At 35.9% G+C, this 14,714-nt stretch overlaps 3 protein-coding genes across 5 annotated transcripts; 2 read left to right on the forward strand and 1 right to left on the reverse strand.

Moving 5' to 3' along the window:
• The first annotated feature begins 1,772 nt into the window (after positions 1 to 1,772).
• LOC108773840 (intron-binding protein aquarius) lies at positions 1,773 to 7,350 on the forward strand. Its single transcript, XM_018539784.1, has 12 exons — positions 1,773 to 1,877; positions 2,160 to 2,263; positions 2,435 to 2,546; positions 2,637 to 2,850; positions 2,960 to 3,008; positions 3,086 to 3,321; positions 3,747 to 4,134; positions 4,522 to 4,770; positions 4,866 to 5,223; positions 5,297 to 5,553; positions 5,784 to 6,918; positions 6,993 to 7,350. Exons 1-12 carry the CDS (start codon positions 1,773 to 1,775, stop codon positions 7,218 to 7,220), a joined length of 3,435 nt encoding a protein of 1,144 aa, XP_018395286.1. The 3' UTR covers positions 7,221 to 7,350.
• A 146-nt stretch (positions 7,351 to 7,496) lies between these two features.
• LOC108773810 (uncharacterized) lies at positions 7,497 to 11,688 on the reverse strand. The gene is made up of 4 exons (XM_018539743.1): positions 11,683 to 11,688; positions 11,031 to 11,063; positions 8,781 to 9,007; positions 7,497 to 8,396 (listed from the first exon to the last, which is right to left on the reverse strand). Exons 1-4 carry the CDS (start codon positions 11,686 to 11,688, stop codon positions 7,559 to 7,561), a joined length of 1,104 nt encoding a protein of 367 aa, XP_018395245.1. The 3' UTR covers positions 7,497 to 7,558.
• On the forward strand, positions 11,044 to 13,789 carry LOC108773821 (uncharacterized). Of its 3 annotated transcripts, none has more exons than XM_018539759.1 (6): positions 11,044 to 11,175; positions 11,602 to 11,847; positions 12,259 to 12,318; positions 12,398 to 12,602; positions 12,669 to 12,778; positions 13,463 to 13,789. In XM_018539759.1, the coding sequence occupies exons 2-6, from the start codon at positions 11,773 to 11,775 to the stop codon at positions 13,718 to 13,720; spliced, it is 708 nt and encodes a 235-aa protein (XP_018395261.1). In that variant the 5' UTR covers positions 11,044 to 11,175; positions 11,602 to 11,772; the 3' UTR covers positions 13,721 to 13,789. The 3 variants fall into 3 exon arrangements, with proteins under 3 accessions (XP_018395261.1, XP_018395260.1, XP_018395262.1); XM_018539758.1 differs by having other exon boundaries at positions 11,124 to 11,440; XM_018539760.1 differs by lacking the exon at positions 11,044 to 11,175 and having other exon boundaries at positions 11,584 to 11,608; positions 11,685 to 11,847.
• The last annotated feature ends 925 nt before the right edge of the window (positions 13,790 to 14,714 follow it).

Raw genomic sequence — 14,714 nt, forward strand, 5'->3', positions numbered from 1 at the left:
TGTTTTATGAACGTCACGCTGCATGATTATTCTCGTAGAGAAACGTGTTAGAGAAGTTATACCGTTATGCATTCAATATCTTTTTTATACACAGAAATTAAAATGCTGATGATACATGCATCCGTAAACGCACTGCAAACACTATCTGTGAACTATTCTGAAAGTTTAGAATTATCCTCTGAAGTATTGTATTATACGCGTACATGCGAACGAAGGCCGCGGTGAAACGGTAGGAAATTCTGATAATTACTAAGATTAATTACTATCGTTAACGTTCAGTGCGATATTTCCTTTAAACCGCAGTCGGTTAATCGCATTCGAAGAGTCGCTTGATATGTGGAACATGCAAACGAGTAACGAACCGTACTAATTGGCACGCTCGTGGCTTATTAAGCACGCTATTAGGCGAATTGATTAATTTATCAATCTTGAAAGTTGTCCAAAGAATATGATAAAAGTTATTACGTTCATGATGTAATGAGAAATACCTAAAATCTATTAACATGTTAAGATATTAAAAATCTTATATATAATAATAATTATTACCTACTATATATAATAATATCTTAATATGTGAATAGATTCAACAAATTTATAAACATAGTTGTAATTTGTTATTATTGTATGTAACATATAATAATTATATATATAATATTATAATAGTTATATACATTATGAATACGTAAACGATATAGAAAATATTATATAGAGTATTTTAAATGAGAACTGTGTATTTTCAGAACTTCTCAGATAGTTTTAAATCTACCTTTTTAAAAATATGGAGCAAATATATAATCTGCATTTTTTAAAGAGTTACAAATTTAAAAATATGATTAATAGTACATTATGTACTATTTTTTTTATTCCAAAGGCCGCTAAATGAATTTTTTAGTCCAAAGGCCGATAAATGAATTTTCAATGCTTCTTGCATGCTGTGATTGCTTCTTGTACGCTTCCCGGTATTCATGCGTAAATGGAGTGTTTACCACGCACTGTGTTTACGGACGAAAAGTCGAGCTTGCCGTTACGAAAAAACTTGTCCATCTCTTTCTTTTACACGTTTTTATATTGCGCGGCCTAAGCCTTACATTTAGTATTTCGCGGTCTCTATACGGGACGCGAAAATTCATTTCGCGGCCTGAGGACTAAAAAAATAATTTTTAAAGTAATGAAATGTATGGGATCGCTGAAAAAGAGAAGGAGACCGTCGCGACAAAATCGATTAACATGCCTGTGGCTGGTCCTCTCATGGTCTATGACGTCAAAGTACGATTATAAATGCAACGATTCTGTTGATTCTGGTTTTATTACACATAGACCTAGCCATGTGTCTCCATGAAAAAAAATCGTACTCTTCTTATAACTTTTCTTGTTTTTATTGTTATGAATTTTTTATTCATTGCATGCAGGTCCAGTGTTTAATTTGAGTTAAGTGTGCAGCAGATTGTTTCTTCTGGGATAAAGAAAGTACTATTTTTTTTCTTCGATGTGCTTACGGAATATACCAAAAAATATAAACTACAATAGAAGGAAAATGTTAAATCAAAATTATTGATAAATTTTATTAAGCATTTCGCAGTATTATATTTCATTTAATTCATTTAACAATAAATATAGCTTAATAAAAGGGAAAAAATAAATTAAATCCCGAATGAGGGATTTAATCAGCATTCTCCTATATAAGCTATGTGATTCATAATATATGATAAATACTACCGGAATAGCCATTCACCCGATTATCTTCGCTTCACTTTTAATTGCAGCTCCTGGAAATGCTCAAGTTCTATGCTCGTTTCGAGATCAGTGAGGAGACTGGCAATCCCTTGACGGATCACGACATGACGGAATTGCATTACACTAAAATTACGTCTCTGCAGGTACATAGTTTCCATCGTTACAATTTAAAAATAATTTTATATACGCGTTAAATAATTTTTTAAATGCAAAGTAATAAGCAAATTCTTGATTTTTATATTATGTATAAATTTTATCTTTAACGAGTTATATAATTTTCGTAAACCGATTGTTGATATAATATCATAAAACAAGAATTTCAGTTATGATTAATCCTATTAGTTATGTCATCAATACTGCATGGATATTATACATAATAAATGTTCGAAACCTTGAGATTAGCATTAACTTTTATTATTCTACAGAATGCGGTTTTCGCGAAATTTCCGGATCTAAGAAGTTTTGCATTGGCCAACGTAGCCAGTGTCAACATCAGAGATGCTTTGTACAAACATTTCGGCTCACTCAGGTGAGTTCTGCATATAATAAGATTATTATAAAAAATACACAAATTATTAATCTCAAAAATAATATTGCAATATAATTTATTATCAGGAAATAATTATATTGATATGTAAAATTATGAAGCTCTAGCTTCGTTGAATCGTTGCGAATACTTAATATTGGATTTTATTTTCAGTCAAGAAAAATTGAGGTCTATCGCGAGTTATTTGAATTTAGTACCGCCTACGGAGCGAGAAAAGGACGAGAATTGGTATCGTCTGGATATAGACTTTTTGCGTGAATTGCTGGTGGGTATAAAAAAAAAATCGAGAGACCGCGAGAGATTTTATGCCAGCAAGACCGGTCTGAATTCAGAGAGCGTGCATTTTAATTTTCAGATATCGCGACACGAGCGTAGGCCATCGCAGCTTGAAGAGCTGAATGAGATGCCTCTTTACCCAACCGAGGGCATCATATGGAACGAGAGTATCGTCCCGACCGAATATTTTTCTGGCGAGGGCTGTCTGGCTCTGCCAAAATTAAACTTGCAGTTCCTTACACTGCACGATTATCTTCTACGAAACTTCAATCTATTCCGTTTAGAATCTACATGTACGTAAAAAATAGTAGAAAAATAGACAGCGTTGTCGTTTAGTGTCGTATCTAAATTTATGATTAAATACATCAGTCGTTAAATGTATTGTATTTCCGCTGTTTGCAGATGAGATACGACAAGACATCGAGGACGCCGTGAGCAGACTAAGTCCTTGGTACGTTAAAAAAAATCACCGTGTTGCCTTCTCTTTTCACAAAAAGTAAAAGTAATTTTTTTTTCCTTCACTTGTAGGCGGGCAGAGGACGGTGGTGTCTACTTCGGTGGATGGGCCAGAATGGCACAACCTATCACGCAATTTGCGGTGGTCGAGGTAGCTAAGCCTAACGTCGGCGAGAACAGACCATCAAGAGTTCGTGCCGACGTAACGATAAATCTTAGCGTTCGTAAGGAGATTAAATCAGAATGGGAAAATCTTCGTAAGCACGATGTGTGCTTTCTTATCACTGTTAAGCCGCCGAATCCTATCGGTAAGATAAGACGGATATTAAAAGAATAATTTGAAATTATTTCATAAATAAGAATCACACAATTATTGAGAGAAAAACCTGCTGACATATATTAATAATTTGTAATGTTATAATTAACGACTCGCTATAATAATAGAAAAATTAATTACCTTATTGTCAAAATTGTAAATTATTGTGTTGTAATTACAGAATTTATTTGCAAAGATAAATTATCTCATTAGAAAAACAGCAAAAATTTTTCTATTTTATTATCAATAAAACACGTTTTATTACAATCAAATGACGATTATGTCATCGAAGTTTAGCCACTTTTATAAACAGCAACAATTTTGCTATAATAAAATTTGTTTATTGTAATAGCCTTATATAATAATAATAATAATAATGTAAATCAGAGTTCACAGATAATTGTTGTATTATCGCAGGCACTAAATACAGCCATAAACTCCCCTTTGTGCCACAAGTGGGTCTAACGACGGTGCGCGGATGCGAAGTCGAGGGTATGCTCGATTCGAACGGTAGAGTGATAGAGGATGGCCCTGAACCGAGGCCGATTTTACCAGGCGATTCGCGCACTTACAGAGTATGGCTGGACTGTAATCAATATCGAATCGATATGGACAACGCTAGTCATGGCGGTGAAGACGTGTACGAGGGATTTAATATCATAATGAGGCGTAAACCTAAGGAGAACAACTTCAAAGCTGTGTTAGAGACTATAAGGGAGCTTATGAATACTGAATGCGTTGTGCCCGATTGGTTGCACGACATAATCCTCGGATACGGCGATCCGGGTGCAGCATGCTATTCTAGGTAATCTCTATCTATTATCTATCTATACACTTACCAATAATAAAGTTGATGGTGTATTTCTTGTTTGATTGCTTGGAACGGCATCGATTGTAAACGGATGAATAAATCTGAGATTTTCGTAGATATATTTAATAGATATGTTCCTTCTATAATTTAGTAGATATATTCTTCTGTAATATATTCTTCTGTAATTATATTTTTCTGCAGTATTTCCGCCTTCCAAGTAATATAATTGTTTATCTTAATTATTTGTTCGAAAAATACGTTAACATTTTTGTACTTTCTGTAATAGTTCGCACAATTTATAATTTACATTCGTAATCTAGAAGAAATATATTAAATTCGTAATGTTTATAATTGAACACTAAAAAATGTTTGATGCAACAGAATGCCAGATGAAATCGCAATGATAGACTTCAACGATACGTTCCTCGATATCGACCATCTACGGGCCAGTTTTCCTCAGTACGAGATCAAAACGAATCCGGAGGACGAAGGAAATCTGGTGCGGCCGTTTCAGTTAACTTTTGAGGATGTCCTTGCAAAACACAACAATGATCCGATCAAGAAGGTTATTACAATTAAACCACACGTGCCGCCCAGTAGAGGTCCATACAGAGCGAACGAACCGAAAAAGTTAGTATTTACTTTATTTGTTGTTGTAGTGTATTAATAGCATGTTAAAGCGTGTTATTTATTGAACGGAGGAAAACCATATTGCTACGTTGCAGAAATCAGATTCCCTTTACGCCGACGCAAGTTGAAGCTATACGAGCTGGAATGCAGCCAGGTTTGACGCTGGTCGTCGGCCCGCCTGGTACCGGCAAAACGGATGTCGCTGTACAGATCATATCGAATCTATATCATAATTTTCCCTATCAGAGAACGTTGATCGTGACACACTCCAATCAAGCGCTCAATCAATTGTTCGAGAAAATAATGGCCCTTGATATCGACGAACGGCATTTACTGCGTCTTGGTCACGGAGAGGAGGCTTTGGAGACGGAAAAGGATTTTAGTCGCTATGGTAGAGTCAATTACGTTCTTGCCAAACGTTTGGATTTGCTCTTGGAAGTTCAGAGATTACAGGTATATTTCTTGAGTTATCCGTTTGATTATGTCGAATTGTTACAATGTATAATATTTCTTTTTTTTTTTCCAGGAATCTTTGAATGTAAAGGGCGATGTCGCGTATACATGCGAAACAGCGGGTTACTTCTTCATGTATCAAGTATCCACGAGATGGAATCGTTTTCAGACCAGAGTTAAACAAAGGCAGCACACAAGTGAAAAATCCGATTTATCTTCTATAATTGATGAGGAATTTCCCTTCCACAAATTCTTCGACAACGCCCCGCAACCACTTTTCAAGCGAAATTCATACGAGGAAGACCTCAAGATTGCGTGCAGTTGTTTTAGGTAAAAACACGTACATTAAACTCTTAAGTTTTGAATCCATAATATTAGAAATCGCTTCAAAATCTTGGACAAAGAAAGAATTAGTAAATTACATTTGAACCATTTCGTTATTTGACTAATGTAATCGATCAGTTCTTTCTCCAAGATTTCGAAACAATTTCTAGCATCGTGGATACATTTTATAAGATGAGTAATCATAACTGCTTCTCATATCGATATTTTCTATGCAGATATATTGAGAGGATATTCACGCAATTGGATGAATTCCGCGCTTTTGAATTACTGCGATCGGGACTCGATAGATCGAAGTACTTACTCGTGAAGGAGGCCAAAGTAATTGCTATGACCTGTACACACGCAGCGCTTAAACGTCGCGAACTGGTCGACATGGGTTTTAAATATGACAATATCCTCATGGAGGAGTCCGCACAGATTTTGGAAATAGAGACTTTCATACCGTTGCTATTACAGAATCCCCAGGACGGATATAATCGCTTAAAACGTTGGATAATGATAGGAGATCATCATCAGTTGCCACCGGTCATCAAAAACATGGCCTTTCAGAAATATTCGAACATGGAACAATCGCTGTTCGCGAGATTCGTAAGACTGGGCGTACCCACTGTCGATCTCGACGGCCAAGGTCGTGCTAGACCCAGTATTTGCAATCTCTACAACTGGAGGTATAAGAAACTGGGTAATCTGACGCACGTAGAACGAAGTCCCGAGTATCTGGTAGCGAACGCCGGTTTTCTATATGACTTCCAACTAGTGAACGTCGAGGACTTCAACGGCGTTGGCGAGAGCGAGCCTAGCGCCTATTTCTATCAGAATCTCGCTGAAGCCGAATATTGCGTCGCGGTATTCATGTACATGCGCCTGCTAGGATATCCGGCGGACAAGATCAGTATTCTGACCACGTACAATGGACAAAAACATCTAATAAGGGATGTAATAAACATTCGGTGCGCGAATAATCCTCTGATAGGCCGACCGAACAAAGTAACAACGGTCGACAAATACCAGGGTCAGCAAAATGATTACATTTTGCTGTCTCTGGTCAAGACGCGCGCAGTTGGTCACTTGAGAGACGCGAGACGTCTAGTTGTGGCGATGTCGCGTGCTCGTCTCGGTCTCTATGTCTTCGCTCGCGTGTCCCTCTTCAAGAACTGCTTCGAACTGACACCAGCGTTCAACCAATTGATGCAGAAACCGTTGAAACTACAACTACTGCCGCAGGAACTCTATCCCACCGAGCGACCGAACGACGCTGTGTCCTCGATTGTCCCGATGGAGATCGAGGATATGCCGCACATGGCTAAGTTTGTTTACGATTACTATATGGAAAAAGTCAGTGGAATGAAGGTAATTTATACTCATAAATTAAGTTACATACACATTTCTTCATTATAATAATTATGTCTCTTCGTCATTTTTAGGAGTCGCAAAAGATGTGGCAGAAACCGGGGACCATGCGGACAATGGGTAGTCCGACGCATAAGGTTTCTGTTCATCCAGGTGCCGATGACGATACTGACGACGAAGAAGAACTCAATCAAGATAGCACTGAAATGAAAGAATCCAAGGAAGAAGTAGCGGCGAACAAATACGAACCTATAAAGAATTTGGTCGAAGATCCTCCAAGCGAGACCGAAGATGACCGCTAAGTGACTCTATGATGTGTATGCATAAGACTGGTACAAAACATTAGGAAATTAACATTTCGGAAGTGAAATAATCAATTTTAGCACAAAAATAAGATAGCTACTCGCTACAGTTATCGTAAACAACATTCGTTAACAATCAATTCATTGACATCATTGTATTATACTTAGCAAGAATAAGTATTTTATTACGGATATTACTATACAATATATAATGTATATAGCCTTATATATCAAATTAAGATAACTATAATTTTTACAGATGTCAGTCGTATCAAAATTTATTTTCTCTCCTTGCAAAATTTTCTATAATCGCTTTGAGCACTTCATACATGTGTACCTCACGAGAAGAGGTCCATCTTTTTCTTGTCTACTGCCCTCTTTCGACGAGTCTCTAGTTTCTGCAACTTTGACTTCTCTTGCTTGTTCGAAGTGTTTTTCGAGTCATGTGATACGTTCCGTCGTACTCTCGAGGGCACGTAACTGTCGTCGAACTTCATCAGTTTACTCGAGGATTTGAAGTCAGGTTCATATTCTTCTATGGACGGATTGAGACCCTTGGAATTAGGCACGTATTCCTTGAAAACGCTGTCTGGTATCACTGTGGTGGCACACGGATCGTAAATCTCATAATTCGTCTCCAGTTTCTTAACGGAGTTCGGCACATAGCTCACGTTTTCCACGACGAGGCTTTTGCCTTTACACAGAGTCGGCGTGTATTCGTTCGACGTTAATCGCATATTCTCCAGTGCACTCTTCCGACTGGGCACATATTTGAAGTCTGAACATGATTTCTTTGTCTTCGGTGCGTCCGGAATATATTCCTCCAACGGCGCGTTCTCCAGATCTTCGAAGAGTGTATATATCGAACTCTTCTTCCTCTTTAAGTCTTTCTGCTCCTTCGCGGTAGCGCTCGGAATCTTAGTCTTCTTCGGGGTAGTCTGTGCTGACTTCTCCGGTGTCTTCTTCAATCGATCGGTTTTTGTCGGCGTTTGAATAGGAAATTTTTCTTTTTTCGTTCGTTTCGCTGTACCGTCCTTCGTTTTCACTTTACTCCTTTTCGAGGTCTCGTCACCTGGTTCTCGCTTCACCGGTTTCTTCCGGGCTGGTGACACGTGCACCTTGATCGTAGGCAAAGACGGCATGCCGTTTGTGTTTTCTGGCAATTCGAAAGTATACCTGTTAAATGAAATTAACGAATTATATCATATATGATATGTATATACATTCCTGATTGCGATAAAATAACAATTCGTAATCTTATGGAATATTGTTTCTATGTATAGCAAACTCAATTTGTCATCGACTTTTAAGAAATGCATACCTATTTTTCATATTAAACTATTAAAAAAATATTTTATTCGGGGAATTTCTAAAGTTATATATTCATATAATATAATTTTTCTATAACTTTTATCTCTCCAATTCTTTCTTCTCTTTTGAAATTAATTTCTTGCGAATTTTCATTAAGCATTAAGAAAAGATAAACAGTAATTTAAGTCTTAAATTAAAAATTAATCTTACATTCTCAGAAAAAGTTCTCGAAGACGATTGCATTCTTACGTGACTTCCAGCTGACGGGTAGACTTTCTCCACTCGCAACCCCGACTCTCGCGATGCGATCTATCATCCTGACGGCCGTTCCTCAGAACCGCTCGCTCCAGTATCTTGTAAAGAGCCGCCCAGTCCTCGATTTGCAGCCACTTGTTTGTGATGACCTTCTGGTTCTTGATCTCCACCGTTCTTTCCTGCACGGTGACCACGGCAGTCGCTAGGCAATTGTCCGAGGCCTGCGGACACGTTGCAATACGATATAAGCAATAAGCTCTGTATAAATCACTGCGTGTTCGTTCCAAAAAATTAATAATCGAGAAACGCTCCGCTATAACTCGCGATAATTAAAACGCACGAATTATCGGGACATTATCTCCTATCTCCGACCGTCAAAGAGCGAATCCGTACGTTCTATATCGTTCACTTATTGCAGACGATATTTCTCGATGGTTTGATAAAAAAAGGAAATAGGAGGAAAACCACTCGACGTGATCGTAATACCATTTTCTACTTTCGACCGTACAAAACGTGAATCGTACATTCTATCGTTCACTTGTTGCAGGCGATATTTCTCGACGGTTTGGGAAAAAGAAGAGGGAAACCAATTCGTATCGTTCGATTTTCGTAACAGATGTTTCACAAGCGCACGGCGCCTGCTTGTGCGCGCGCGCGCGCGCGCTCTTGACAGCCAGCTGTTGACATCTATTGCACGCGGTACCTTGATCACTTCCAGATACTGGCCGTCCCGGAACATATTCGCGCTCGGCACGCCGCTCGGATCCCGGTACGCCTCCACCGCCTCGCGTGGTGGTCGACCCGCGCGATGCGATAATCAAGGACGTCTCCCACGGCCGATGACGAGCTGACGTCTACGCTATAGGCGCGACTCGCTCGCACACTGCCTTCGTGGCGCACGCTCGTCGCCCTCGTCCTCGCCGGGCGGCGCGGATTTGGAGACTTTTGGAGTGCGGGACGACAAGTTCGACTTCGCTCTTTTACTCGCTCGCTCGCTCGCTCGCTCGCGTGTGAAGCCACGTCTTTTTTTATATTCATATAATACCGTAACAAATTTCTCGAAACGTTTCCATTCGGCCGTGTCTCCCGCAGGTAAAACGCAAAGTCAAAATTAGGTCATAATTAATGATACCACAGAATGTCATTTGATAACGTCGCATTTGATATTTAAAAATGAACTTAAAAATGGACAAATGAGATCATCGTTTATGAGATTATTGTTTTGCTGAAGTGCTATGTCGAAATTAATTTTGAGCAAACTGCTGGAGTTAAGTATCGATATTTTAGAAAACATGAGTATTTCTGTATTTAGCAAATATCTGTATTGCAGTAGATTACAAAATTTTATGCAAAATTTTGTCATTATGTAATTTAATATTAATATATAAACGTTTTATTGGAGCAGGTAGAAAACACAAAGTCATAATTAAATTATAAGACGTCTTTTATTTTCACTTAAAATGAATAATTAATTATAACTGACAAATAAGGTCATGTAGATATGACATATATTCCGCGAAACTTGTGCCCATTTCCACAAATATCTAGAATTAGGTTTTGAGATTTTTACGTTCGACGAAGGAGGAAAGAGATCGATATATTTCCGCGTCGATAACTCACGCATTTATTATTCAGCGTTATCAGTCGAGATTAAAGCTCGCGAAAGAATCAAAGTTGCTCGAAGAAAAAAGGCGCCTTTTTTTTTGTCTGATTAAAAACTTGCAGAAAGACGTCTTTGATGCAATGTGGAAACGTTCATGATGGTGATTAGCGCTTCGATAATTGTTATCACTCCTCATAAAGGCAAAATCAAAGCTAAAATAGAATATATATTATATATAAAAATCAATATAATAATAATAGCATTATATTGCGATCTCCAGTGTGACAGGGAAATAGAATTAGAGCGCACATATATGTCTGCATTTTTTTGTGAAAGCAGCTTTTAGAAAGAAGTATATGTCGTTAGCATAAATTGCAATTACAATATATAATAAAATTATTAAATTGAAAGAAATAAAGCAACTTGATAATTTTAAACTGATGATTCTCCTTAAAAAAGAGCCCTGTATATGAATTCCCGATAAACTGATGATTATGTCATTCATATTCGAAAAGAAAATTTCACCAATTTAGCGAACAATTATGTAATCGTCGCGGTCGTAATTCCTTCAAGGAAGACTGTTCATCTCAACTACACTACTTTTCTGTTATTCTCTCTCTCTCTCTCTCTCTCTCTCATACCTCGGTATTGGATACAACAGTGCAGCTGATGATCTGGGTGCACCCAATGGCTTCTCAGTGCATTTTATATTTCGTTTCAGATACAGACGGTGGGGTGCAGCTGAAAGATGTGGATCTCTCGCATAAATTGACCGGGAAATTTAACGTATTTAATAACTAATCAGTTGCTTTTCATTTTCACATAAGTGATATTATAGTCTAAGGTCTAAAGTTATGTATTTTTTATCTTATATACAAATAATGATATCACTACTTTGATGATAAAGTATAATAACACAGTTTATAACCTCACTTTCAACGCGAGTCAACAAGATTTAGTAAAGAAGTAGCACACGGTCTCAAGTTTGTACAGACCGTATAATTCAATTGTGTCACTTGTCAGAATAAAAAGGGACGTGCATTCAATTGAGGTATGACGTCACAATCACAAGTGAGAATTATCTGGTTTAGTGTAAATGGAAAGTAACTAAAAATCTCACGCGAGGTCAGCCAGAGACAGTCGAAAAGATATTTAAAAAATTTACGAAAATTATTATGGTGAAATCGCGCATAACAAGCATTATTTCTACAGTTGGAAGGTGAGGATACCGAGTGTGAACTGCGAGAACAATCATAAGATACGATAAACAGTGTTGAACGATCACGCGATTACAGTCATCAGCGTGCACTACGAATCAGCTGATCGCGCACGAACGACGGAACGAACGTCCTTGCACGTCCTTTGGTCAGGATCGCGTGAACCATGGCGCGCAAGGATTCTCCTTCGATCTTCGAACGATTGCAGATCCTTATGGAGGATGAAATGGGACCAGGAAGGGTACGCCACATTTTTCTAACCCGCCTCGCCGCGCACTTCTTAGTTTGTACAAAGTACAAGATACAAATTAACAAATGTTAATTAACTGTATGTTACACATAGAAAATATCATTCATTTGCTAAGAAAAGTGATTGCTTAATTTACTTTCTTTTAAGAAATTATTACCTTTACAAAGAATATCTTATTGATAATAATTTTAAATTTACTTATATTTTATATATACTATATATGTACTAAATTTTAAAAAACTTATTAATTTCCTATATAATAACGTAATTATTATATATAACATATGTTATATAACATTTATATTGTTGAATGGAAAATTATAATATTGATGTAATTATTGAGATTTATATTTTGCAGGCTTATACTTGCTATGTTATTTATTATATCTTTTTCTTCTTTAGCTTATTACTTACGGAATCGCCAGTGCCGGCCTGTTTGTAGCCCTGTACAAAATTAGACCAGTGAGTATAAATTGAGTCCATCTAATTATCTGTCTGCCTCCATGGACCTTAGGATTGATTCTTTTTTGTTGCATTCCAGTTCGCCAAGTTCACAAAACCATCTAATGTCCCATTGCATTTCCTGCAATCACGAGTTCCACTTCAGGGTACTGTACAGCGAGTGGAACCAAGCTCTACCAGAGTTCTACTAATGGTCAATCACCGACCTTTACTGCCTTTTATTCACTTTAACAGCAAGACTTATTTGCCTGTCAAAATTGGTGGCGTTAACATTACAGGCAACGGTAGGTACTGAGTTGATCACGAAATCTATAATATAATTATTTTCAAACTGTGAATCAATTTTATAGGTGTAAGTTGGTTGCAAACTGTGCTCAATGAAAAACTCATCACGTTTGTGCCTATAGTTAAAGAAAAGGAGTATTTGGAATGTGTGGTTGCAATGCCACAGAAAAATCAAGTGAGAAAAACAGATTATATTCATATTTGATGCTTTCCAACAAGACATAGAGACAGTATAACATATTGATCACTTTATTTTTGTTTAGCATTGGTAACAAGATGAAAATAGGTAAAATTCTAAAAAACTTTTCAAATCGTTTCAAATAATTAAAACATAAGCTCGATAGTTAATGAGAGTCAAAGCATGGTAATTTGAGTGCTAATTATAAATGTTCTTTCTTCAAATAACGTCAACAACTATTGATCACAATTGATACTTCACAATTATTGATATATAGATTAAATAAAAAACATTTACATTAATAAATAACTCTTCAATTATCGCGCTCTTTCGATCTTATGACCTAATTTTTTACATTTTATCTTTATTCAATTTATTTGATTGATTGTTTTGACTCTCCTTTGAGACATTTTCAACAATAACTTAAATACTCCCAAAAAATTATTGCTAAAAATAAAATTTTGAGCAGAGTCGAAAAGTTCATTCAAATAAATTAAGAGTAAAGACATTTATTTTATTAATTAACACTCCAATTACCACACTCATTAGCCCTCAATCTTACGTTTTATTTTCGAAAATGAAATAATTTACTTGTGTCACACTGTGTCATGTATGTTTCTTGCTGGAAAGCACCCAACATTAAATATTTATACTGCATTCATGTATCATTTGTATAAATAGGACTCGTTAGAGATTGGCGAGGAATTAGTCAAATTAGGCCTAGCTACAGTACATGAACCTTGGATAAAGCTAAAAGATAAGCAAGTTCTAGCATATAAAAAATCTTTAGCAAATGCGCAAAAATGGGCAGTACGTAGGAGAAATGGATATTGGCATTTTGTTAAACAACCAACTGTTCTATGGAAGACACAAATGTTCATGATTGATAAAATGAAATCATTATTGCCCATGAATGTAGTGAAACGGCTTGATTTGTAAGTGTTCGACGTATTTCGACAATAAACTTCCAGAGTAATATATATTTTTTAATAGTTTATACAAGAGAGAGAGACAATGTATATATCATGTACTTAAAAGATTTTTAAATAAAGGTTTAATAAAAATTTGTTTTTACAATCAAACTTCGAAATCTTTTGAAGCTTTCAAAGTGGTCAAAAGTAACAGCTCTAAAGTAAATATCTGGTTTATTAAAACAAAAAAATGACACATTTGGAGGTACAAACCTAATGTTGAATTTTGTTCTTTGGCACTTCAAATATATATCTTAATTTATTTGATATAAGATATGTATAAATACACATTTACATGTTGCAAGTAAAATTTTTGTTGGGTGAAGGATTTTTGGAAAGTCTTAGATATTTGCATAAGTAATAACTATCGAAAAAGATGATTTATTTGTATAGTTGTCAAACTGTACAATTCTTATAATTATCTTACATCTTGCACCTGACACCATATAACAAAGTTATTATTTATAATAATCGATTAATTTAACAAAAACACTTATGTCAGTTCTTTAACTATCTATAGCACTTGTTTTAGGATTTATTATTTCTCACTTGTTGAAACTTGTGTAAATTACATTTTAATGTCCATGACATTATGATATAGTTACAATTATATGGATATTATCCATACTATAAATAAAAAAGATATAAAAAATTACAGAAAATTATTTTGCAAGCATCGATGCAAAATAACTTCAATATTTTGACAAGATTGTTGCTTGTTTCCTTAAAAAAAAAAAAAATATTTGTGCTGTGAGCTAATCATTTCAATATTTTGATATATATTTTGCATATTTGAACTGAAAGCATAATACAAATAAAGCTATAGATATTCAGTCTGAAGTCTAAGAATAATAAAGATTGCGAAAAAAAGAATACCAAATTCTTTTTATATCATATCGATTTAGATACAATTAAGACATAAAGTATAAAAATTAGTACATATACTATATGAATGAAAAACG

The sequence above is a fragment of the Cyphomyrmex costatus genome, unplaced genomic scaffold (genome assembly GCF_001594065.2).
Source record: "Cyphomyrmex costatus isolate MS0001 unplaced genomic scaffold, Ccosl1.0 scaffold222, whole genome shotgun sequence".
In the NCBI taxonomy this organism is placed as follows: Eukaryota; Metazoa; Arthropoda; class Insecta; order Hymenoptera; family Formicidae; genus Cyphomyrmex; species Cyphomyrmex costatus.